Here is a 24,986-nt window from a genome sequence, read left to right as displayed (position 1 = left end):
ACTGTGTGCAGGGGGCACTATGGGGAATAATACTGTTTGTAGGGGCCACTATGGGGCATAATACTGTGTGCAGGGGGCACTATGGGGAATAATACTGTTTGTAGGGGCCACTATGGGACATAATACTGTGTGCAGGAGCCACTATGAGGCAAAATACTGTGTGAAGGGGCCACTATGGGACATAATACTGTGTGCAGGGGGCACTATGGGGAATAATACTGTGTGCAGGGGCCACTATGGGGGATAATACTGTGTGCAGGGGCCACTATGAGGCAAAATACTGTGTGCAGGGGCCACTATGGGGCATAATACTGTGTGCAGGGGCCACTATGGGGAATAATACTGTTTGTAGGGGCCACTATGGGACATAATACTGTGTGCAGGAGCCACTATGAGGCAAAATACTGTGTGAAGGGGCCACTATGGGACATAATACTGTGTGCAGGGGGCACTATGGGGAATAATACTGTGTGCAGGGGCCACTATGGGGTATAATACTGTGTACAGGAGCCACTATGGGACATAATACTGTGTGCAGGGGCCACTATGGGGCATAATACTGTGTGCAGGGGCCACTATGGGACATAATACTGTGTGCAGGGGCCACTATGGGGTATAATACTGTGTGCAGGGGCCACTATGGGGGATAATACTGTGTGCAGGGGCCACTATGGGGCATAATACTGTGTGCAGGGGCCACTATGGGGAATAATACTGTTTGTAGGGGCCACTATGGGACATAATACTGTGTGCAGGAGCCACTATGAGGCAAAATACTGTGTGAAGGGGCCACTATGGGACATAATACTGTGTGCAGGGGGCACTATGGGGAATAATACTGTGTGCAGGGGCCGCTATGGGGTATAATACTGTGTGCAGGGGCCACTATGGGGTATAATACTGTGTACAGGAGCCACTATGGGACATAATACTGTGTGCAGGGGCCACTATGGGGCATAATACTGTGTGCAGGGGCCACTATGGGACATAATACTGTGTGCAGGGGCCACTATGGGGGATAATACTGTGTGCAGGGGCCACTATGGGGGATAATACTGTGTGCAGGGGCCACTATGGGGAATAATAGAAAGCACAGGAATGTGTGTGTGTGTGTGGGGGGGGGCGATCAGGGCCTTCGGCGGGCGTCGGTCGGGGGGTGCCCCATGTCAAAAGTTCGTTACGGGACCCCGCCATTCCTAGTTACGCCACTAGTCCCTGTGGAACCCCTTGCAAAAATTTAAAGCCAAGTCTCAGCTTCTCACTCATGAATGGCCTCGTACATTAGGGCTGATGAAGCTTGAGGCCTCCTGCTGAGGATTTCATGGTCATTCAGTCATGGAAACCGCAGCAGGAGGATTTCGAGGTGGAACGCTGCCTTACATTTCTCTCCAAATTCCTCAATGTGAATATACCCTTACCATACTGGACAACCCCACTGCAAAAAAAAAAAAATTAAAAAAAAAAAATATATATATATATACGTTTTAGAAAAACAAAATATTTTCTTTTAAGGTTCAATATTAACCCATGAAGAACCAGAACTATTTTTTGACCTGTCTTTAAGGGGTCAGAGATATAAATGGTATATTTTATAGGCTTTATTGCATAGAGCAATGGCATGACTGTGTATACAACATTGTGAGGTAACCAAGACAACTGAGAGCGCCTAGTGTGAACACAGACTACAGAATGTAGCTTGTCAGCCGCACCGCGAGGAATAAACTACAATTCCCGGCAAGCCATTCGAGGGTGACGTCATCCGCAGGCGCCGCGGCCTAGCGTTACTATAGCGACGGAAGAGCGTTTCCAATCCTGCTACCCCGGGCGTCTATATTTAGGTGACGCTATGCCCCGCTCCAGGTACGGTGTCTTCTGGGGAGGGGTGGACTATAGAGTATCGGGACCCTAGCCTCTAATTCTGCTCATAGTGCACATGACACCCCCCAGATAACCCCCCAAAATCACGCCATTACATTGTTGTTTATTGCAATGCTCAGAGCTATGACCAGTGGCCATGAAGATAGCGGGGTGTGTGCGCTCAGGACATGTACATTGTAGGAGATCTGCAGTAGATAGGCCCTTGCAAAATACACCCACAAACTCAAAGGGTTAACACTGCGGGTAAAGGGTGAAAGCCCAAATGCAAACCCAAAACATAAATTGTCGTGCGAATAGGTGAGAAACCGCAGGGCGGCGAACCTAAAAGAGAAACCGAGTGTGCGTCGGGCTGCGGCAAAGTTATATATAGTAAGACCCAATTCCAGCCCCACCCACTTCTACTTTGGCTCCACCCAATGTCAGCCATGACACCTTAGACCCCCCACCGATCAGGAGAACAGGGGTTTGCCCCTCGTTGTGAATGGAGCAGTGATCACACAATATAAGCACGTCTCTATAAGCGAAGTTCTGGACATCAGGTATCTGCAGCGCTCCCATTGAAATGAAAGCATCGGGGTGCAGACCCTGCCTGAGCACCGCTCCCGTCGCAACGGGGTGAAAGTCCTCTGTTCTGGTCTGAGCAGTCAAATCCCCACTGATATACCAGGTATCCTCTGTCCTATAGATACGGGATAACATGCTTTTTGTGAGAAAACCCCTTTAAGTCATTGATTTGATGTACAAAGTTACTGTTTACCTAGGTGAGCCTACACTCAGCGCTGGGAGTCTCGGGTATCAGTCGGCTGATATTCTGCTGTTTTTATCTCCGGGGATCTTTTTCTCATTTCAGCGATAATCTCTGGGACCTGGCGTTGGCCGAAGTGCAGGCGAAAGAAAATGCCGAGGACGACTCTGCAGAGACTGAGAGATCTGTGTTCTTCGTAGGCAACAAAAATGGGGTAAAATGACTTCAAGGAATCGGTGCAGGATACAGACCCATTGTTAATGTGGTGTGACATAAAATGACGTTAGAGAACCCCTGTATCTGAAATTTCCCCATTGTGGGACTATTAAAGGACTATCTTATCTTATCTTATCTTATCTTATTGTACAAGTAAAAAGATCACTTACTTTTTATCAAACTTTGCATAAGTCAATATAAGAATATTTGTCATATCAGAGAACCGTGCTTCCTTCCACCTCTTTTTAGGAAAGTTTTCTGCTACCCTCTCCCGACTAAACTGATATTCACTCTGAAATCTTTGCTGAATCCGCTTTTGCTAGAGCAAAACAGATTTAGACTGAGTTCACATGGGGTATTTTGGTCAGGATTTTGAGGCTGTATCCTGACCAAAAAGACGGCTCTCATTGAAATCAATGGGAGGAGGTCGGTTCTTTTTTCCAGGAGCCGTTTGCTCCCGGAAAATAGAACGGACATGCTCATTCTTCAAGAGTCGCCTAGCAATTTGGCCTGAAGACACTCCCTTCTCCAGACTAAGCCCATTCATTGGGCTTAATCCGGTGTGGAATGCACGAACCTGTGGCCCAGTTACAAGTGATCCACAGCCCCGTATTGGGGTGCGGCCCGGTGGTTGGGGACTGCTGTATTAAGGCATATCTTTTTACCGTCTGGCTGACTGGACCAAGTTTGGCCATTCATTCAATCCACTGATTGATGGAGTTGCCGAAACCTCACGATTAGCAGAGCTGGTCACATGACACAGCTGAGGACCAGAGAAGAGCAGCTAGCTCACAGATACAGCCACCATTAAGATTTCCTGCACTGCAGTTTACATCATGTGCCTTTCTAATAACCATTTTGTAGTGATATGACTGTATAGTATTACTAGCATTTTATATTGACCATGTTTGTTTTTGATGCAGGGGAAAACCAGCATTATCCTGCGCTGCATTGACAGGTATTCCGGCACTCAGCGCTCACTGAAAGTAACTAAAGTGGGTAATAAGAGTCTGGGGTGACATGACGATTCTTGGCCATGTGACAATAAGATCACAAGTGTTGCGCTGCCAGTCACAACTAGTGATAGAATATTTCTCTAGCATTGGACTCAAAGTAGTGATGTGACATTGTGCTGTTTTGTCACGTGCCATGTGCTGGCAACTTTTCTCTTAGGAAGGTAAAGCATCCGAAGTGGTAAGAATCATTGTGCCCTGTTCATACCATCCCCAACATAATCTCTTAGAAAACGAGAGTCAGCAACACCCAGACACATAGATGGCTGGAAGCAATAAAATTCCAGGTTCCTTTAGTCAGCAGTGCGGCATTCCCCTTAGCCATGTGATCCATGGATTTATGCCCTTACATATATAGGCTTGTGATAGCAGTGGAACACTGTGTAATATAGAAGGCTGTTATATTAGTATATAGCTGATTCTATATGATAACACTGTCTTCTACTATCATTCCCCTGTTAACCATTACCGCATGCACTCTTAGGTAACAAGCCTTCCTCCAGTCCCCATATTACATGTGAAATATTAATCTCACTGAAAGTTGATCAGATAGTAATGACCTTTTGCAGAATTAGGTAATAGTCCTAGGGGCCACTTATACACTAAGGCCGGGTTTCCACTATGCGGCGAGTGCATGGGGTCGAAACTTGCCCACCCACAGTAGGTAATGGCTGCACAGATTTGGTACCGGTAGCTCAGTGTACCTGCAGATCTGTGCCCTATTTGCTTGGGGGGGGTCAGGGTTTAGGCCGCACATGGTTTGACAAGGTATTGGTGCATCTAGAAATAATTTTGGAGAAAACCTCACCATGTTTTTTAATCATTTGGGGACAAGGAGAAAACAGGATAACATTTCAGCTTACTGATGGATTATTTCCAAACTTTCCCCTGGCTTCTGAATGTCAGGCATCTTTAGGGACAGGGACAGATTTTACATTCGGGAATCTTGATCATTGATGGACAAGGTAATTTTGGTTGTCAGGAAGCGGCAAACACCAAACAGTGATTAGCCATAGAGTAAATCTGCGATGATACTGTCACTCAGGCTCGAGTGTTGAATATTTGGGGGGAAATGGTTGTGTAATGTGTTTTGATGTTGATGGGATAGTAATAAGTCTATTCTAATCCATAGGGATGAAGCTCCGAAACCCACGTTGGCATTAGAGTATACTTTTGGTCGGAAGGCAAAAGGGCACAATACCGTAAGTATAAAAAAGGAAAATAAGTAAAGGGGTTGTCTAGGAAAACAAAAATGGCTGCATTTGTCTTGAAATTGTACCACACATGTCCATGAGATGTGTCTGGTATGGAGCTAAGCTGCAATACCATGTGCAACCTGTGGACAAATGTGGTGCTGTTTTTGGAAGCAATCAAAATTTTCTCAATATGCAAATACACACGTCAGCATAAGGCTCACATATTAACAGGGTTGTCTGTGGCAAAGCAACCAAATGTATTATCCATGTATGTACTGAGGAGCAGCCATGTTGATATAGTGACTATTCTGTTGGTTATCTATATTATAGCCAGGAGGGATGTCACTGAGTTTACACAAGGGACCCGTATCTGATCTTGATCCATAGATTAAGCCGCAGGAACATTCTTAGTGTGAAACATTGATAACATTTCCTTGGGAATGATAAGAATAAGAATTCTGTTCCGGTATAATCACTATAGGACACTTGGTTCATACACATAAACATATTTAACTCTTTGTTATATAGTCTGTGTATGATGCTGCCGCAGTATTAATCCTGTCCATGATCAGCCTGGTCCCAATGGATCCTGTAGTATAGAAGATTTACAAGGAGAGTCCCCATGGGTCTGAGTTACATTACTGTCTGTTACTGACCATAACAAGTTAATGGACTATTGGTCCATTTTCGTCAGCCCAGTTCAGCCATTGAGGTAAATGGGTCTTTGATAAAGATGGGTCCCGCACTCAATCCTTAAAGGGATCCTATCATTGGATACCCTTTTTTTTCCCTAACATGTAGGAATAGCCTTAAGAAAGGCTATTCTTCTCCTACCTTTAGATGTCTTCTCCGCGCCGCCGTTCGGTAGAAATCCCGGCTTTCTTCGGTATGCAAATGAGTTCTCTCGCAGCACTGGGGGCGGTCCCCAGCGCTCAAACAGCACTGGGAGCGTCCCGAATGCTGCGAGAGAACGCTCCAGCGTCACCTCCATCTTCCTCTGGAACGCCCGCTCCTTGTGTCTTCTTCCATCCTGGGTTTCAATCTTTTAGGCCTCGGGCAGAGCCGACTGCACATGCCTGGGCCACAAGAAAATGGCCGCTTACACCAGCTTACTGAGTAAGTGGCTGTTTTATTGTGGCCCGGGCATGCGCAGTCAACAAGGCCCGAGGCCTAGAAGGTTGAAACCCAGGACGGAAGAAGACGCAAGGAGAGGGAGTTCCTGAAGAAGGTGGAGGCGGCGCTGAAGAGTTCTCTTGCAGCATTAGGGACGCCCACAGTGCTGTTAACCGCTGAGGCCCGCCCCCAGTGCTGCAAGAGAACTCATTTGCATATCAAAGAAAACCAGGATTTCTACTGAACGGCGGCGCAGAGAAGACATCTAAAGGTAGGAGACGAATAGTGTTTCTTAAGGCTATTCCTACGTGGTATTGAGGAAAAAAAAGAGTATCCAATGATAGGATCCCTTTAAACACATGGCAAAATCTTGGCACGGCCATGTGACTAGAGCCTTGGCGTTTGTTGGCTGCATGGTTGAATAATTCTGTGTATGTTCTAGTGACTGTCGTAGTTTATAGCACCGTATGCAGCGCCCCGATTTAGGCTTTTGTGTAGTAACAGACTTTGCAGTTGTCTGTTGTTTCTCTAGAGTATCGCCATAGCTATAACTTCTCTGTTGGTTCTGTATGGACATGATCATATTATTGCTTTTTTGGACTTACTAAAAAAATTTTTTCATCTTCCAGCCAAAGGACATCGCTCATTTTTGGGAACTTGGAGGAGGGACATCACTGCTGGATTTAATTCAGATTCCAATTACTAGTGAAAATATCCGGTAAGGGGAACACGCCCTGCACTATAAACAGGAGATAGCCTTGCCCCCCGATCTTTGTCAGCATCTTCTACAGGTTTCTGAATCAAAAAGTCTTGTAGAAATCATGCAGTATGATAGGGCGGACATTAGCCAAGGGTGCAGGGATAAAGGGGTTCCCCAACAAATTATATGGATGACCTGTGCTTAGAATAGGTTATCAATATCAGATCTTTAGGGGGCTGATCTGCCCCACTGGTCAGATAGTTTTCATGGCCGCTTACACCAGCTTACTGTGTAAGCGGCCATTTTCTTGTGGCCTGGGCGTGCGCAGTCGACTCTGCCCAAGGCCTAGAAGATTGAAACCCAGTATGGAAGAAGACACAAGGAGAGGGCGTTCCAGAAGAAGATGGAGGCGTCGCTGGAGAGTTCTCTAGCAGCATTGGGGACACCCCCAGTGCTGTTTGAGCGCTGGGGCCCGCCCCCAGTGCTGCGAGATAACTCATTTGCATTCAGAAGAAAACCGGGATTTATACCGAACGGCGGCGCGGAGAAGACATCTAAAGGTAGGAGAAGAATAGCCTTTCTTAAGGCTATTCCTACGTGTTAGGGGGAAAAAAAGATTATCCAGTGAAAGGACCCCTTTAAGGACAGAGCCAAAAACTAATAGCCCTGTTCTAGTGGCTGCGCTGAGTTACTGCAGGTCACAGCTTGTCAGTTATTGAGTACTGAGCTGCTGTAAGTCAGCATGGCTACTACATGGAGAGTAGCTGGTCAGTAGGGTTCCTGGGTTCTGAATCCCTGCCAATCTAATATTGATGACTTGTCCTAATAATAAGGCATTAATATCAGTTGCCCAAAAAACCTCTATAGCAATGGTTTTGTCCTACGGCGAGCAGTACAAGAGTGGGGGGAGGCTCCTGCTGCAGCAAATTGTCCTACAGCAGTGAGGAGGGACACGGATGATCTGTATTTTTTTTTACATATTTCTCTGTATTCATTGTAATGTGAGATATATAAATTCAAATGTAAGGAAGAACTTCATGGATTAATTACCATAATATTTTTATTTACATATTTTTGCAATTTATTTATTTTAATACAGTGACATGATATTCTGCAGCACTTTACAGATATTGTCAACACTGTTCCATATAGGGCTGACAATATACATTTCCCTATCCGGAGTACCCAGAGGAAACCCACACCAACTGGGGAACATACAAACTGCTTGCAGATATTGTCTATTGGCTGGATTCAAACCCAGGTCTCCAGCGCTGCAAGGTTATAGCACTAACCACTGAGCCTCTGTGCCGCCCTGGATGGCAGGATCCCTCCATTTTGATGTCGGCTAGAGTATCCTTACCATGAAACATACATTAGTAATAACTGATATAGACCTTTTATTGGATATCTGCCTTGCAAATATGGCTGTATTACGTGGGGAAAATACTCAGTAGGTGGCGCTGCAGCTTCATTCGCCAGGAACGAGTCAATATTGTTATAAAACAAAATGTTTAGATTGTTTTTTTTTATTTTTTATTGTGGCTGTAAATGTTTTATTATAATATTTTATTATTGGTATTTACGTCTCCCCTTTTCCTTATCTTATAGGACGTTTTCTATCGTACTTGTTCTCGATCTGTCAAAGCCTAATGAACTTTGGTTCACCATGGATAGGCTGTTACAAGTCACCAAGAAGCGCGCGGATAAAATTATCGCGGATATCGGAAAGTCCAATTCTAAGGAAGCAAATCAAATAATGCAGAACGTCTGGAGGAATATCCCAAACAACCATCCTGTAGGTATCCAGAACGTGCTGACTAGAAGGATAGACTATTAATATTACATTTGTCGAGGTCCGGTTCTCCACACCGCCACTCAGCTGTTTGCAGGGGCCACAGCAATTGACTGTTGGCTGTGTGCAGTATTATATCCGGCTTTCCCATTGAAGTGAATAGGGAAACTATAGTATCGCTCATAGCAAATGTGGACGTGGAGCATTTTGCAACTGTGGGAACTGATGGGATTGCAATGTTTGATGATCGACCCCTCACTCATCGCATATTTATGACCTATCACAGCAACAGGCCATGAGTTTTATTGACTAGGAAACCCCTTTGACCAATGATTTTAGTAAATGTTGCTTAAAGAGAGCCTATTATTAAAACGCAATTTTTTTGTGACTAACACGTAGGAATAGCCTTAAGAAAGGCTATCCTTCTCCTACCTTTAGATGTCTTCTCCACGCTGCCGTTCGGTAGAAATCCCGTTTTCGTCGGTATGCAAATGAGTTCTCTCGCAGCACTGGGGGCGGTCCTCACCGCTCAAACGGCACTGGAGGTGTCCCCAGTGCTGCGAGAGAACTCTCCAGCACCGCCTCCATCCTCTTCTGCCTCTTCACACGTCTTCTTCTGGCGCTGGGGGTCAAACTTCTAGGTCTCGGGCAGAGCCAACTGCGCATGCCCAGGGCCACAAGAAAAATGGCCGATTACACAGTAAGTAAGCGGCTATTTTCTTGTGGCCTGTGGGCATCCGCAGTCGGCTCTGTCCAAGGCCTAGTAGTTTGAACTCAGCGAATAAGATGCGCAGAGAGGCCGTTCTTGAAGCAGATGGAGCCGGCGCTGGAGATTTTTCTCACAGAATTGAGGACGCCCCCAGTGCTGTTTGGGCGCTAGAGCCCACCCCCAGTGCTGAGAGAGAACTCATTTGCATACAGACGAAAACTCGGATTTCTACTGAACGGCGGTGCGGAGAAGACATCTTAAGGTAGGAGAAGAATAGACTTTTTAAGGCTATTTCTACGTGTTAGTCACAAAAAATTGCATTATAATGATAGGATCCCTTTAAGTCAGTACTAAGAACAGTGCTGGCATCGCTTTGCTGGATATAAATGGCAGCAGTCTACTCACTCTGCCCATGCTCATGAATTTGGGCCGTCGTGTATTGCTGATTTACTTAATAATGTTGAATTGTATTAAGATTTTTCATTATCTCATCCAAACAGGACAGAGAATTAATCGACCCCTTTCCATTGCCTTTATTAATGATTGGAAGCAAGTATGATATTTTCCAGGTGAGAAATAGGTTTTTTTCCCCAAAAATCACATGTGACCAACCTGTAACCTGTGCTATGGGGGCTGGCTTTGAAGACTGGACAGGGGGAGTAGGAAGGGCGACCTGGGGAATCAAACCGGAAACCCCAGAGTCCAGTTTATACAAATGCACAAAGCAAGAAAAGTAAATTACAGTCCCTGGACAACCCCTTTAAGTTATTTCTTTCTTCATAATCTCCATCACATTGGGGCACACTCAGTCGTGAGCATGGGGCCTAAGGATTTTTTAGTCACACCCGCCTGAAATTTTTGCACAGTGCTATTATATTTTGTGATTACTTTTTTATTTTATTAATTTCAGGATTTTGAATCTGAAAGAAGGAAAATAATATGCAAAACACTCCGATTTGTATCCCATTACTATGGAGCATCACTGCTGGTATGTACAGATCTAATAGTCTAAACCTGAAGTTACCCGACTTTTGCTACAGTAAGGCTAAAAACTCACGGTCAGGTCTTCTGATGCTCAATAAATAGATTCGGGTCACTTGAATAAACTAGTGTTTACCCCTTGTGACCGTAACCTATCTATCTGCAGGGATGGGGTGATATGCTAGGTCTGGTGACAGTAACCTATCTATCTGCAGGGCTGGGGTGATATGCTGGTTCTGGTGACAGTAACCTATCTATCTGCAGGGCTGGGGTGATATGCTGGTTCTGGTGACAGTAACCTATCTATCTGCAGGGCTGGGGTGATATGCTGGGTCTGGTGACACTAACCTATCTATCTGCAGGACTGGGGTGATATGCTGGCTCTGGTGACACTAACCTATCTATCTGCAGGGCTGGGGTGATATGCTGGTACTGGTGACAGTAACCTATCTATCTGCAGGGCTGGGGTGATATGCTGGGTCTGGTGACAGTAACCTATCTATCTGCAGGGCTGGGGTGATATGCTGGCTCTGGTGACACTAACCTATCTATCTGCAGGGCTGGGGTGATATGCTGGTACTGGTGACAGTAACCTATCTATCTGCAGGGCTGGGGTGATATGCTGGGTCTGGTGACAGTAACCTATCTATCTGCAGGGCTGGGGTGATATGCTGGTTCTGGTGACAGTAACCTATCTATCTGTAGGACTGGGGTGATATGCTGGTTCTGGTGACAGTAACCTATCTATCTGTAGGACTGGGGTGATATGCTGGTTCTGGTGACAGTAACCTATCTATCTGTAGGACTGGGGTGATATGCTGGTTCTGGTGACAGTAACCTATCTATCTGTAGGACTGGGGTGATATGCTGGTTCTGGTGACAGTAACCTATCTATCTGCAGGGCTGGGGTGATATGCTGGTTCTGGTGGCAGTAACCTATCTATCTGCAGGGCTGGGGTGATATGCTGGTTCTGGTGACAGTAACCTATCTATCTGCAGGGCTGGGGTGATATGCTGGGTCTGGTGACAGTAACCTATCTATCTGCAGGGCTGGGGTGATATGCTGGCTCTGGTGACAGTAACCTATCTATCTGTAGGACTGGGGTGATATGCTGGTTCTGGTGACAGTAACCTATCTATCTGCAGGGCTGGGGTGATATGCTGCGTCTGGTGACACTAACCTATCTATCTGCAGGGCTGGGGTGCTATGCTGGGTCTGGTGACACTAACCTATCTATCTGCAGGGCTGGGGTGATATACTGGGGTCTGGTGACTATCTTGAAACTGAATCAAACAATACTCACTTTTATTCATTCTTACATATTTTTGAGTCTTTGCCGAAACCTTTTCACCCACTAGGAAACCCATGTAATGTATGCATGTATGTATGTATGTATGTAATGCATCCTATGTATGTTTGTATGTATGTATGTATGTATGTATGTATGTATGTATGTAATGCATCCTATGTATGGGGTATGTGTGTTTCCTGACTGTTCTTATAAGTTGTGTTATTTTTTACAGTTCACTAGCAAGTCTGAATCTCATAAAAGTGTGTTACGCTCGTTTGTGAATCATTTGGCATTTGGACAGGATAGGAGGTAAGTCCTGTACGACTTCAAAAATTGTTACCTATCAGCTTGTTTGGATGGAGCACTAGCAGGACCTTTGGGGTAACAGGGCACTCCACCAATGTAACGGGGTGTAATACACTGTCACATTAATGGGTATCGCTGGGGAAAAGCTGCAGTGCAGATAATAGGTAAGGCCCGGTTCACATCTGCATATGGGTTTTCATTTGCGGATCCGCTTGGGGAACCCCCGAATGGAAACCTAATCCACATAAAAAAGTGGTTACCTAAGGAAACCCGCGGACCCCATAGACTATAGTGGGGTCCGTATGGTTTCTGCTCAGTTTCCACACGATTTTTCTCTCCACATTTTTCATGCGGAGAGGGGAACGGAATGGCCTGAACGCAGATTTGGGCCTTACAATGTGGTGTTACATGACTGAGTGGACACTATTACGGTACTTGGCTATGCCTAGCTTTCCAGATCAGGCTTTCCGTTGTGGTCAATTGGGTAAGCAAGCTTGGGACTGCCACTATGATGTCCTGATATACTTATAGGGGCTATTCATTATCTGGGACTATATTGATTGCTGTGGCCTCTTAAAGGGATCCTATAATTGGATACCCTTTTTTTCTGCCTACCACGTAGGAATAGCCTTAAGAAAGGCTATTCTTCTCCTACCTTTAGATGTCTTCTCCGTGCTGGCATTCTGTAGTAATCTGGGTGTTCTTCGGTATGCAAATGAGTTCTCTTGCAGGACTTGGGGTGGTCCTCAGCACTCAAACAGCACCGGGGGCGTCCCCAATGCTGCGAGAGAACTCTCCAGCGACGCCTCCATCTTCTTCTGGAACGCCCTCTCCCTGCGTCTTCTTCTGTCCTGGGTTTCAATCTTCTAGACTGCGCATGGCAGCGGCCACAAGAAAATGGCTGCTTACTCAGTAAGCTGTGTAATAGGCCGCAAGAAAATGACCGCTTATACTGAGTCTGGGATATGCTAGAGTCAAGGCTCATTATACATATTGACTCCCTTGGTATAAGTCATTTTTGATTGAGGGTAGGCAGCCATGGCAGACCAAACAAAGTTCGGTGTGAATCGCCACAAATGTACAGAATTTACAAAGGACAATATTTTTAGAATCGCCCCACCGCCACCGCGTGAATCCTCGTCTTATATTCCAAGTCGACTTTCACTATCTGATCGTTTTGATCTTGCAGTAAGCTTATGTCTGTGGATCACAACAAGCCGCTCATCATTCCAGCTGGATCAGATTCCTTAAGTCAGATCGGTAAGATGTTTCGCCTTCTTCTGCTTGTACTCTAACACTGAAGTACCTGCGTACGATAACCAACGGCCGTATGATTTTACTTATTTTGTACGCTCTTTGTTGGTTTCTTTCGCACTACGTTAACACGCAGCCTTTGTCTACATTCATATATTGTGGTGCATTTATGTTCCGTGATCCGTTTTAGGTGCATTCTTAAATTTGATGTGTTAAACTAGACCTTTGCAATGTCTTCATGTTTAAGGAACCCCTACGGCCTCCGACAGTGACTTGAGACAGGTTAATGCCCGAACACCCATGGAGCTTTGGAGGAAGACCTATGAGCGAGTGTTTCCTCCGGAGGTAATACAGCTATCCATCTCATAGAGAATGAATGGAATGGCAGGGTACACGCTGTTCCATCAGGGCGAGGTAACCCAGCCCCCGTTCCCAGGATCATGGTTGGACCCCCTCTGATCATGAAGTTATCCCCTATCCAACCCCATTGATGGTGGATAACTTCTAAACTTGGTGAAAGTGAGAAATCTGAAGATACATTTGTATGTTTTGTTAACTGGCCAGTTCTAGAAAGCTTGTGGCCACCATTTAGTTCTCTGCATTTGTAATCGCCCACTTCAGTTTAGTATTAACCTTTTATATTCTGATCATTTGTCCTGCTCCCGAAATCAGGTCTTTAGAATTTGTCCATCCACGTGAAACCTCCAGGCTAGAGGATGATAAAGAGCCCTATAATAAAGCAGCCGAGCGCTAGCCGGCCTGGCCCAATGACCGATCTGATAATGGCTTTATAGTATAATGAACCTGATTAGATTTATTGCCGGATTAATTATAAGCCGCAGGTTATCATGTCTATTTCAAGGCTTTCTTGTATCAGAGTACGGACTCTGGCAGTGGGGGAGATTTACAGAAAGTCACAGTAATATCAAATGAATTATTAAGAGATGGTTTATTATTTTGCATTTGCATACATTAACCACTAAATGCCTGCTATCTTTTAACAGTCTGCAGTCTAACCTGTCTTCTCTTTTTAAGCCCAGTGAGTCTGTCTCTATTGGATTGGGGGTTCATGGAGTTGTCAAATGCCCCCCCGACATAGCAGAGCGGCTGGGGTTTTGCAGGCCAGCCATGAATAATGTCACCATGGGGAGGGCTGTTTTATCCTGAAACTGGTTAATAAGTAATTGTATATTAGAATCCCAGTGCAGATTGGAATGCATAGGCACCAATGGTGAATATATATAAAAAATATACAATGATGTCAATGTAAAATAGTAAAAATTGTAAACACATATGTAAATTCACCAACACGCCAAGCTAAAAGTGCAAACCTGGGACCATATTGAAGAGTGTTACCTATACTACCAGAGCCATTGGGACCTGCGGGGCTTTGTCAAGGGACAAGGAGTAGTACGGCATGACAGTATAAGTTTTTCTAGTTACCCACGTCGGAATAGCCTTAAGAAGGACTATTCGTATCCTACCTTTAGTTGTCTTCTCCGTGCCGCCGTTCGCCTACAATCCCGGTTCTTGTCAGTATGTAAATTAGCTCTCTCGCAGCACTGGGCGCGGGCCCCAGCACTCAGACAGCACAGGGGGCCGCCCCAATTCTGCGAGAGAACTCTCTCCAGCACCACCTCCATCTTCGTCAAGAATGGCCTCTTCATTCTCTTCTTCCGGCGGTGTCTTCTTACTTCTAGGCCTCGGGCAGAGCAGACTGCGCATGCCCACAGGCCCCGAGAAAATGGCTGCTTACAATACTATGTAAGCGGCCATTTTCTCATGGCCTATGGGCAGTCGCAGTCTGCTCTACCCAAGGCCGGAAGCCTTAGAAGTTACAAGCCACCGCTGGATGAAGAGTCTGAAGATGATGTTGCTGAAGAAGAGGAGGCGGCGCTAGAGAGAGTTCTCTTGCAGCATTGAGGACGCCCCCAGTGCTGTCTGAGTGCTGGGACCCGCCCCCAGTGCTGCGAGAGAGCTCATTTACATATCGACAAGAACTGGGATTGTAGGCGAACGACGGTGCAGAGAAGACAACGAAAGGTAGGAGTAGAATAGCCTTTCTTAAGGCTATTCCGACGTGGTACTTAGAAAAAATGTCTGAATGATAGGATCCCTTTAAAGGGGCTCTATCAGCAAACTTATGCTTCATGAGCTCCACAGATGCACCACTAATGGTATTTTAATCCCCCCCCCCCCATTTTAAAATAATACCTTAAAAACGAATATGCAAATTATACTTGCTGTGCATGGTGGGCAGGGCGGTCGTGCACTGTCCGACGTCACCATGCTGTCACGCCTTCCTCTTCTTTCTTCTTCTTTCAGCGACGCCCTCCTGTCCTGGCTCTTCCACGCCTTCATCTTCTGTTCTTCCGTAATGAAGAGGTTCGCTCGCGTCGTTCTAAGGGGAACTTAGAACTACTACAAAAATGGCTCCGGAGCTTGCGCAGTAGCGCTCTGGAGTGAATGCTACTGCACACGTGCGGGATTAGAATCAAACCCGCCGGAAGAACAGAAGATCAAGGCAGGTAAGAGCCAGGATAGGAGGGCGTCGCTGGAAGAAGAAAGAAGAGGAAGGCGTGACAGCAAGATGACGTCGGACCGTGGAGGACCGTGCACAGTAAGTATAATTTGCATATTCGTTTTTAGGGTATTATTTTAAAACGAGGGGGGGGGGGCGCCTTTAAAAGATATTCAGGCACCACTAATCTTATTTTAAAGGCATATGTGGGGTCATATAGCATAATTTTGCTGATAGAGCCCCTTTAAAGGGGAGGCCTTCAGTAGTTACTCCCAACGTGGGTCCTGAAAACCCCCAGGAAGAAACTAAAGTGAGTGGTCCTACAGCAAATGTTCATCTTTAGTTTTGGGCGTCCGACCGCTCCATAATTCCAGCGTAATAAAAGAAACGTATCGGTAACATTTACAGCCTGTTTATCAGCACAGGAGAACACGCTGTACATTAAAGTCAATGGCCTACAATAACCTATCACTGCTATCACTGCATAGGGTCCCTTAGCAATAAACTGGTCACAAAGTAATCCCCAAGTAACCAACTGGGAAGATTTGTCAGTAAGTATTCACTTTCCTTGCAGCGCCACCTCAGGACAAATTTAGCATTACACAGTGCCTATGGGTTTCTCATGTGGTGCAGGACAGGGCAGGTCCTCCAGAATAAGAGACGCTCTTTGTAGCCACTCTGGACCTGACCTACAATTCCTGAAGTGAGGACCTGTCTCTAATATGGTCTATAAATGGATTTTACACTATAGTAACCCCTTTAAACATAACTTTCATACGTGATCTGTCTTTAAATTATTTACAGTTTTAGAATATTTCTCTTTTTTTGTAGAGTAAAAATGACTCCAAGGATTTAAAGGACCCCGCGAAGGATCCACAGTATGCTGAAAGGGACGTCGATACCATGCGGGCTGTGAAGGATCAGGTATATGGATTGTATACTCTTAGAAGCTTCCTATAGAGGAGCACTCAGCGGGCAGACCATGGTCTGATCCCGGGCCACAGACACCAGCTGTCCGGTCCCCCGCCTCCATGCTTCTTCATAATGATAGTGATCGAAGATGGGTCTGCCTACCCCGACCCTTCTGCACTGATGTATCATAGTAATGGCAGCAGGGATCAGCAATTGTCCTTGTTTGAGAATCCCTGTTGCAACTACTGTGATACATCATTGCAAAATGGACAGCAGTCAGAAAATCAGTCTTTCCCTTAACTGCTGTCGCTAGGTTTCCTGGGGGCCCCATACCGTGTAGGGGCGTTATTCATTAATGGGGGCACTATAGTGGCATTATACTGTGTTGCGGCACTTATAGTGTGGAGGACATTTAAGGAGCTTGCATTGCTTGAGGGCACAATGACCTTTATGCCGTGTGGGTCACCAATGTAGCATTATACCATGTGGAGGATAGAAAGGGGGCATCGTACAGTGTTGGGCTACTAAGGGGGCATTATACTGTTTGAGGGCACTAATGGGCATTATATCGTGTGGAGAACTCTACGGGGGTGGGATTTGGGGGGTGAAAGAGGAATACACAAGACTAAATGCACATCCTAACATATGTACTGGACACATTCACTTCTCGACCTTCACTTGGTGGCAGACCCCAGTCAGCGGACCCTTACTAATAGTAGCTGAGCACCCGTGCTATAGAGGTTACTGCCGGTCACTTACTGTTATTGGAAACGTTGTGTGGCCGGTGTGCTGGGTTTGTGCGGGCTTATCAGCAGCAGTTGTGTTGTGTAACACCATACAAAGGTAGGTTATATGGAACGTGAAGAAAATATTACAGTATTTCTGTTTCTGTTTTTGCTGTCCTGTCACTTTCAATGTCTCACGCAGCCGTCCTTACCTTACATTGCTCAGACCCGAATCAGCTGAATGGAGCCCTATGGGTATATTTGACGTATACACTGAGTATTTTCTGAGCGTAAGCGTATATGGCAAACCTAAAGCAGTTTCTATAAAGCTGGCCATATACATCTCAGTGGGATCAGCGGAACATCTCATGTGTATGGGGGGGGGGTCCGACTACTACCCACTGATGGCCGTATATGTTATGATAGAGATGGATCGGACAGTTGGATTTCAATATGTCCGACAACCAATTTATTCCACCAACCAAATCCTTCCTCGTCCCATCCCCCCCCCCCCCCCCCCGCGCTGCACCCGTCCTGTAAATCTCTTTGCCTCTTACCATTAGCCTCACTTTGTTCATACACATCTTTATCCACTTATTTCTTCAAGACAGGTTATGTCGATTCATTGTCCTACAGTAACACAGATCTTGACAACGAGAACAACCTGACCTGCTCTCTGCTCTTTATAACTCGCTGCCCTCATTGCACCTCCACAGGTTATATGAGCCCTGGCACTGACGCCGGCTCGGTGACTTACGTCTCTGTTTATTCTCATTTTGCAATAGGTTGATGTGATATGAATATAAATTGTTATTATTATCTTCGGTTATAATATTTAGTACTATGAGTAAACACTCATTTTACACCTGATATGGCTCTGTCCGTTGTTCTGGTCCAGAACAAGGCACAAGTAGACAAAATAGCAGACACATACAGAGCCCTGACTATAATGGGGTTCGGACGGGTGTCTGTTATTTTAACTAAAAGCGCCAGACTTTTTAGTCCCAGCGATTCTAGGCAGACATTGCGAAGGAAACTCCGAAACAGATGTGAAGTCATCTTTAAGTATACCGCCAAACCTCTTTTTATAAATAAATAGTATGGGTGGGTATAGTTTGTTTTCTCCACTTTATTAGGCTGTTTTCCTCATTGTTCTCTTCACTCAGACTCTTATGTCTCATAGTACCTGTTTCTATCCCCACACAGAAGTCTATGGAGAGGGGAGAGGAAGAGGCTACTGCCAGCTAGTATTTGAATTGGTGCCTCAAGGTGCACAATAGTAGAGCATTATCTTACTAGTTATATTAGTGTCAGAGCTTAGCAACTGTAGTTGTGTGTCTTTTCCAGAAGTCTCCTCTTCCCCTCTCCATAGACTTCTATGTTAGAAGTAACTTAGCCTGATGAATGGAGAAAGAAGCATTTTTCTTTTCCAAGACGTATTACAGATTTTCTTATATTCACCTTCACTTTTCATTTATATTTAATAATAGGACCCCAACGTTTTTGATAAATGACATGGACCAGACATCCCAATATTAGGGGACGTTCACAAACATCCTAACATGAACACTAATGGCAGTAGAGTGACGGATGTAGACGGAGCTACAGAAGTTAAAGTCCTGCAGGTCCTGCTCCATCCGCATTAGTCACTTTACTACCGTCAATGTCCATTGCTCTAATCCTGAATGGGAGGAGTATAAACCAGGAACAAGTCCAAGGTCAAGATCACGGTCAGTCAATAGTCAAGATTAACGTCATAGTGCACAGAAACAAGTGGCAGGCAATCGTTCATACCTTAAAGGGTTTGTTCATCTTGTTGGGCTTGATGCGGTCTGCCTCTGATGTCACCACTGCAGTAAGTCACTGGCCTCATAGGTGACCTGTACACAAACAGCACGTGACGGACTGGTCAACCACCAGTGTGCCTTTTGTGTACAGTGATCGGCTACCTGAATAGAATTGAGACATCATAGGCAGACGTCATCACCTCCAGCACCTGGTTATGGTGGGGAAGAGACTCGTAGCTCGATCCAGATAAACCATGGCTGGAGATAGGATTGGAAGAGGAAACATCCACTTGTCTAGTAGTGGGACGTGACCATTGTGGGGTGAGGTAAGTAACAGACTTGTGAGTCAAATCCCAAACAAAATGGGACGACCATTGATGTCATTAGAACCGGTTTTATTTCTACCTTGGTACTCTGCATTCCCTTCAACTTATACTATACAATATATCATGTATAAATTGCACATACGATATTGTATACTTCAGGTCAAATAGTTACGGACTCTTCTAGGTATGTAGAAAGTTGGATTTTTCTCCTCGAGCCGCTTTGAACATTTGACCGACAGTAACCCCAAGACTCGGCTTGTACATCCATCCCCCTTATCGAGTTGTTGGACACTTTACCATCGTAAATACAGTGTAATAGAAGCCATATCTTATCACTTACATTCAGCTCAGCACATGATAACTTTCTGTGTATTAAGGTCAATGGCCAGGAGTTACCTCTGCCGTGGACTGAAGTTTATTAAAATTAGGAATCTTCTCGAGACTTAGTCAATAAGGAAAGCAAGGAGAGTGTCCAGTGTCTGACCGTCATGTAAAGACCCGTCACAGCATAGATATATCGTTGCCCTTGCATTGTGTATCACCATATCTTCCTCTATCAGGATTTTGTTCTTTCACAATCCAGACTATAGAATGTAAGATAAAAATCCCCTTCCCCAAAAAAGCAAGAAAAAAGACCCAAAGAGCTCCGATTTTATCTCCTTCTCCAGTTCTAGCCCATGTAGAACAATGATGGCCATGTGCATTAGATTATTGTCTGCCGAAACTATGTATGGGCCTCTCACCTTTAACCCTGGTATCCGATGTTGGGGGTGAGAAGGATTGGGCATATGGATTCCAAGCAGCCCAATACTTTAGTTGCTGAGAGATACGGTACTGACAGATAGGATTGATTTTGGAGAGATAAGCCACTGCTTGACCAGTCAAGTGTGCACGTGTGTGGGGAAAGAATGAGCATTATTTTATGGCCAGCCTTTAAAGGGATTCTATCATTAAAATCACAATTTTTCTCAATCACCTCTCAGGGTCTGGGGTTGCTAGGTGGGGGGGCATAGACACACAAGTCCAGTTTCTTTTAGTCCAAAACAAAGGTAGAGTTTATTTTCACTCAAAAAGGTAGTGCAGCAACAAAAGGAAAAAATTCAAAAATAAATACCTGCCCGGCTAAGCACTAACTAAACATAGAATAGGTGACCTCACCTAGTATAACAGAAATTAAAAAAAAAAGCCAGTAGAATCATTCAGGACACAGCTCCAAAAACATGACCTCTCAGTTGACTCTCCAGCCAAGCTCTGCCAAAGTGTTGCTGCTGGAGCTGGCTTCTTAAGCCTCCTTGACGAGGAGACTCTCTGCAGCTGAGTTGCTGCTGGAACATCCCCAAAGTGTGGACTGGAATGACAGGTTCCACTACCTGCCATTCCTAAAAATCCAGCCCAATACTTAGCATTTACCAAAATGCTCAGCAGACAAAAGTTGTCTGCTGAGAACAAACATTCCTGGAGCTTTCTCATCTCACCTACCTGAGTAGTCTGGGTGAGATGTACACCCCCTCCAATACCTGACCAGCCATCAGCTTACACACCTTAAGAAAGCCTATTCTTCCCCTACCTTTAGATGTCTTTTCCGTGCTGCCGTTCGGTAGCAATCCAGGTTTTCGTCAGTATGCAAATGAGTTCTCTCGCAGCACTGGGGACGGTCCCCAATGCTGCGAGAGAACTCTCCAGCACCGCCTCCATCTTCTTCAGGAACGGCCTCTCTGCACGTCTTCTTCCGGAGTTGGGTTCAAACTTCTAGCCCTCGGGCAGAGCCGAGTGCGCACAAGAAAAATGGCTGCTTACACAGTAAGCTGTGTAAGCAGCAATTTCCTTGTGGCTGCTTACACTGCAAGCCGGTGTAAGCCACCAGTTTCTTGTGGCCCGAGCATGCGCAGTCGGCTCTGCCCGAGGCCTAGAAGTTTGAACCCATCTCTGGAAGAAGACGCGCAGAGAGACCGTTCCTGGAGAAGATGGATCCGTCTCTGGAGATTTCTCTTGCAGCATTGGGGATGCCCCCGGTGCTGTTTGAGCGCTGAGGACCGCCCCCAGTGCTGCAAGAGAACTCTTTTGCATACAGACGAAAACCGGGATTTCTACCGAACAGCGGCGCGGAGAAGACATCTAAAGGTAGAAGAAGAATAGCCTTTCTTAGGGCTACTCCTATGTGTGATCAAGAAAAAATGGGATTTTAATGATAGAATCTCTTTAAGGCCCGTGCAGATGACAGAGTGTGCATCTGAGATGGGGGCCGAATTTATCACGGAATGCCGTCGGATACTCAAAGTGACATCCGAGGGCATTTTGTGAAGCATTCACGTCTATGAGGTTCTATTCTGCTTCTTGTTATCGGAACAGAAAGGATGCGGAAGCCCGATAGACAGGAATGCATCACTCCGAGCCTCATCCGACTGCATTCCATAATAAGCTCGGTCGCCAACTCGGATGCACACTCAGTCGTGTACATGGGCACTTATTTTTCGGCAGGTTGTAAGTTGCTTTGTCTCAGGCTGGCCATTCCTATTGGCATTGATTGCCAAATCTGATTGCTGGAGGGTCCGGGTGTTATTCCCCCACCCCCTATCACATATATAGGCTATCCTATGGAGGCCCCAGAAAACCCTTTAACTTACTGACAACAGTTATTACATGTATGGTAAGGGTAAATGGTTCTTATTCATCTTCGTCCACATCTCAGACCCCCCCTCCACACCGGCCTCGTTCATAGCTGTAGAATTCCCCTTTTTCGGTGGCCAGGTGTTTCCGTGATGGCTTCTTCGGCCTTTGTACACACTAGATCATGTAGGCCGTACTTTGACCAACAACCAAGCTTCCGCAATTCACGTCAACTGGAGAACGTTGTAAATCCATGAGAGGGCTATTATTAATATTGTGTTGCAGATAGAACATCCAGGGTGTCGGTGCCCTTTGCTCTGACATGGCCCTGCTTACAGACATCTCTAAGAACTTGGCCGTCTTCCTTACTTACTCTTCGGTTTTATGCTGATGTGTCGTTCTGGGCGTGAATATTGTAAGATTATCTTATCATAATAAGATAGGACTTTATCTACACTGGCATACTACTGCTGTACATTACCAAACCTGCAGTTAAGACATGGGCGATAGGTGAAGATCCAACATGACTCAGGAGAAAATTTTACCCAAATTTTTTGTACGTCATTTTAAAGGAACGGTAACCCCAGAAATTGACCATTAAAATCAGAAGAGGATTTTCTTAATGTTCCTGAAACTGTCCTATAATAATAATAATAATACATTTTATTTATATAGCGCCAACATATTCCGCAGCACTGTACAATTTATAGGGTTCAGATACAGACATACATAACAAAGAACGTCATTTCACACAATGGGACTGAGGGCCCTGCTCAAAAGAGCTTACAATCTATGAGGTAGAGAGGGTGACACAAGAGGTAGCAGGGGCGGCATTGCTTATACAGTGTTCAGACAATTTTGTGCATTAGGAATTGTGATAGGCTTGTCTGAAAAGATGCGTCTTTAGTTTGCATTTGAAACTGTAGAAGTTGGGAGTTAATCTGATTGTCCGGGGTAGAGCATTCCAGAGAAGTGGTGCAGCTCGGGAGAAGTCTTGTATACGAGCATGGGAGGTTCTGATAATAGAGGATGTAAGTGTTAGGTCATTGAGTGAGCGGAGAGCACGGGTTGGGCGGTAGACAGAGATGAGGGAAGAAATGTAGGGAGGTGCGGCATTATGGAGAGCCTTGTGGATGAGAGTAATAACTTTATATTTTATTCTATAATGAATAGGCAGCCAATGTAGCGACTGGCACAGACCGGAGGCATCGCTGTAGCGTCTAGCCTGATAGATGAGCCTGGCCGCTGCATTCAGAATAGATTGTAGAGGGGAGAGTTTAGTGAGGGGAAGACCGATTAGTAAGGAATTACAGTAGTCAAGGCGAGAATGAATCAGAGAGACAATAAGTGTCTTTAGTGTATCTCTGGTAAGGAAAGGGCGTATTCTGGAGATGTTTTTGAGGTGGAGGTGACATGAACGTGCGAGTGATTCAATATGAGGGGTGAAGGAAAGGTCTGCGTCAAATATGACCCCAAGGCAGCGGGCATGCTGCCTAGGAGTTATAGTAAGGCCTGAGACTGCAATGGATATATCAGGGACAGATCTGTTAGATGGTGGAAACAGTAGTAGTTCAGTCTTAGAGAGATTTAGTTTCAGATAGAGCGAGGACATGATATTAGAGACAGCAGAGAGACAGTCACTGGTGTTCTGTATGAGTGCAGGGGTGATGTCACGGGAAGATGTGTATAATTGGGTGTCCTATAGAAATCTTGCAGATATTTTGACGATTAATATGATTATCCGAGGATTGTGGACAAACTTACTTCTTCCGGGGTTCTTTACGTGCGGAACCTCAGGTTTCTGGGCTGGTCCCATGATCAGAACCAACTCCTGGCCCCAACTTATTCCACCTCCTCCCTCCTCTCCTGTTCATAGGTAACATTGAAGACGGGAGATGAGGTGGATTGACTTGGGGACCAGATGTTGGTTTTGATCATGTGCCCCTGAGTCATAACAGGGTTTTTTTTGGTGTGTGGATGGATGTATGGACGGGATTAGCCAAAATCTCATTCACTTTGCCGGTACTGTAAAACAGCGTTTTCCACAATCTGGGGCCTTGGCCTTAGGTACGGCTTGACTGGTTTCCACTTATAATACAGCAGAAGCTGTACTGTACTCTAATGGATATTCATGTCTAACAGAGCAATCTATTTCTAATATTTTGTAGGAGCTGGAACAATACAAGAGGAACGCTGACAAGTCTTGGAAATCAATGACTCTTGGACCAACGCGATAAATATATTGTTATTTAATACAGTCAAGTTAGATTTTTGTATAAATGTATGGTTACCTTAAAAAATTAATTAAAAAAACATGTTTTTCATGTAAATATAATAAAACTATATTATATAGTTACCTTTCAAATGTGTTATTGACTCTGTGAGATTTATTATCAGCCAACCCTCAAAGGAAATGGATATACAGTCACTGACGGAAAAAAATACAGCACCCAGATAACGATGTCGGATATGGAAGTTATTACAAGTGTGGTCTGGTTAGACAATGGGCCTTGCTACAAGAGGTTGTCAAAGTGCTGACCTCATCATCTATAAAAAGATCTCAGGCTACTTTTGGGTAGTGTACCTCTTGGTGAGAGATTGTTGACTGCTAGGCATGCTTTTACAACACTCCAAGACATTTTGTCCAGATTACAGACTTTGAGAGAGAGCTCATCATTGGATTGAAAGAAGCAGGATGGTTATATCGAAAAAATTGCCCACCATCTAAGCCGTTCTAATCTAGTTGTTTGGAAGTGTCGGGGTTAGTGGTTACATGAGAGCCCCTATGCACTGCATATGGTCCAGACAGACCACTAATCGAGAGTGAAGTGTGATTTACCAGCAAGCACGAGCATCTTCGACAGTGTCCTTGTCCACCACCCAGGCACAGGTGGCGCCTTCATTACGAACCCC

General features: G+C 45.3%; 1 protein-coding gene across 1 annotated transcript; it reads left to right on the top strand.

The window, feature by feature from the left end:
- Window positions 1–1,759: 1,759 nt before the first annotated feature.
- DYNC2LI1 (dynein cytoplasmic 2 light intermediate chain 1) lies at window positions 1,760–24,367 on the top strand. Its single transcript, XM_075267046.1, has 13 exons — window positions 1,760–1,860; window positions 2,729–2,837; window positions 3,763–3,797; window positions 4,985–5,054; window positions 6,791–6,879; window positions 8,470–8,656; window positions 9,863–9,931; window positions 10,273–10,350; window positions 11,868–11,944; window positions 13,131–13,201; window positions 13,443–13,540; window positions 16,548–16,640; window positions 24,242–24,367. Exons 1-13 carry the CDS (start codon window positions 1,847–1,849, stop codon window positions 24,308–24,310), a joined length of 1,059 nt encoding a protein of 352 aa, XP_075123147.1. The 5' UTR covers window positions 1,760–1,846; the 3' UTR covers window positions 24,311–24,367.
- The last annotated feature ends 619 nt before the right edge of the window (window positions 24,368–24,986 follow it).

Source organism: Leptodactylus fuscus, chromosome 3 (assembly GCF_031893055.1).
Source record: "Leptodactylus fuscus isolate aLepFus1 chromosome 3, aLepFus1.hap2, whole genome shotgun sequence".
Lineage (NCBI taxonomy): Eukaryota > Metazoa > Chordata > Amphibia > Anura > Leptodactylidae > Leptodactylus > Leptodactylus fuscus.
Note: the sequence above shows the minus strand (reverse complement) of the source record. Positions and strands in the feature narration are given on the sequence as shown.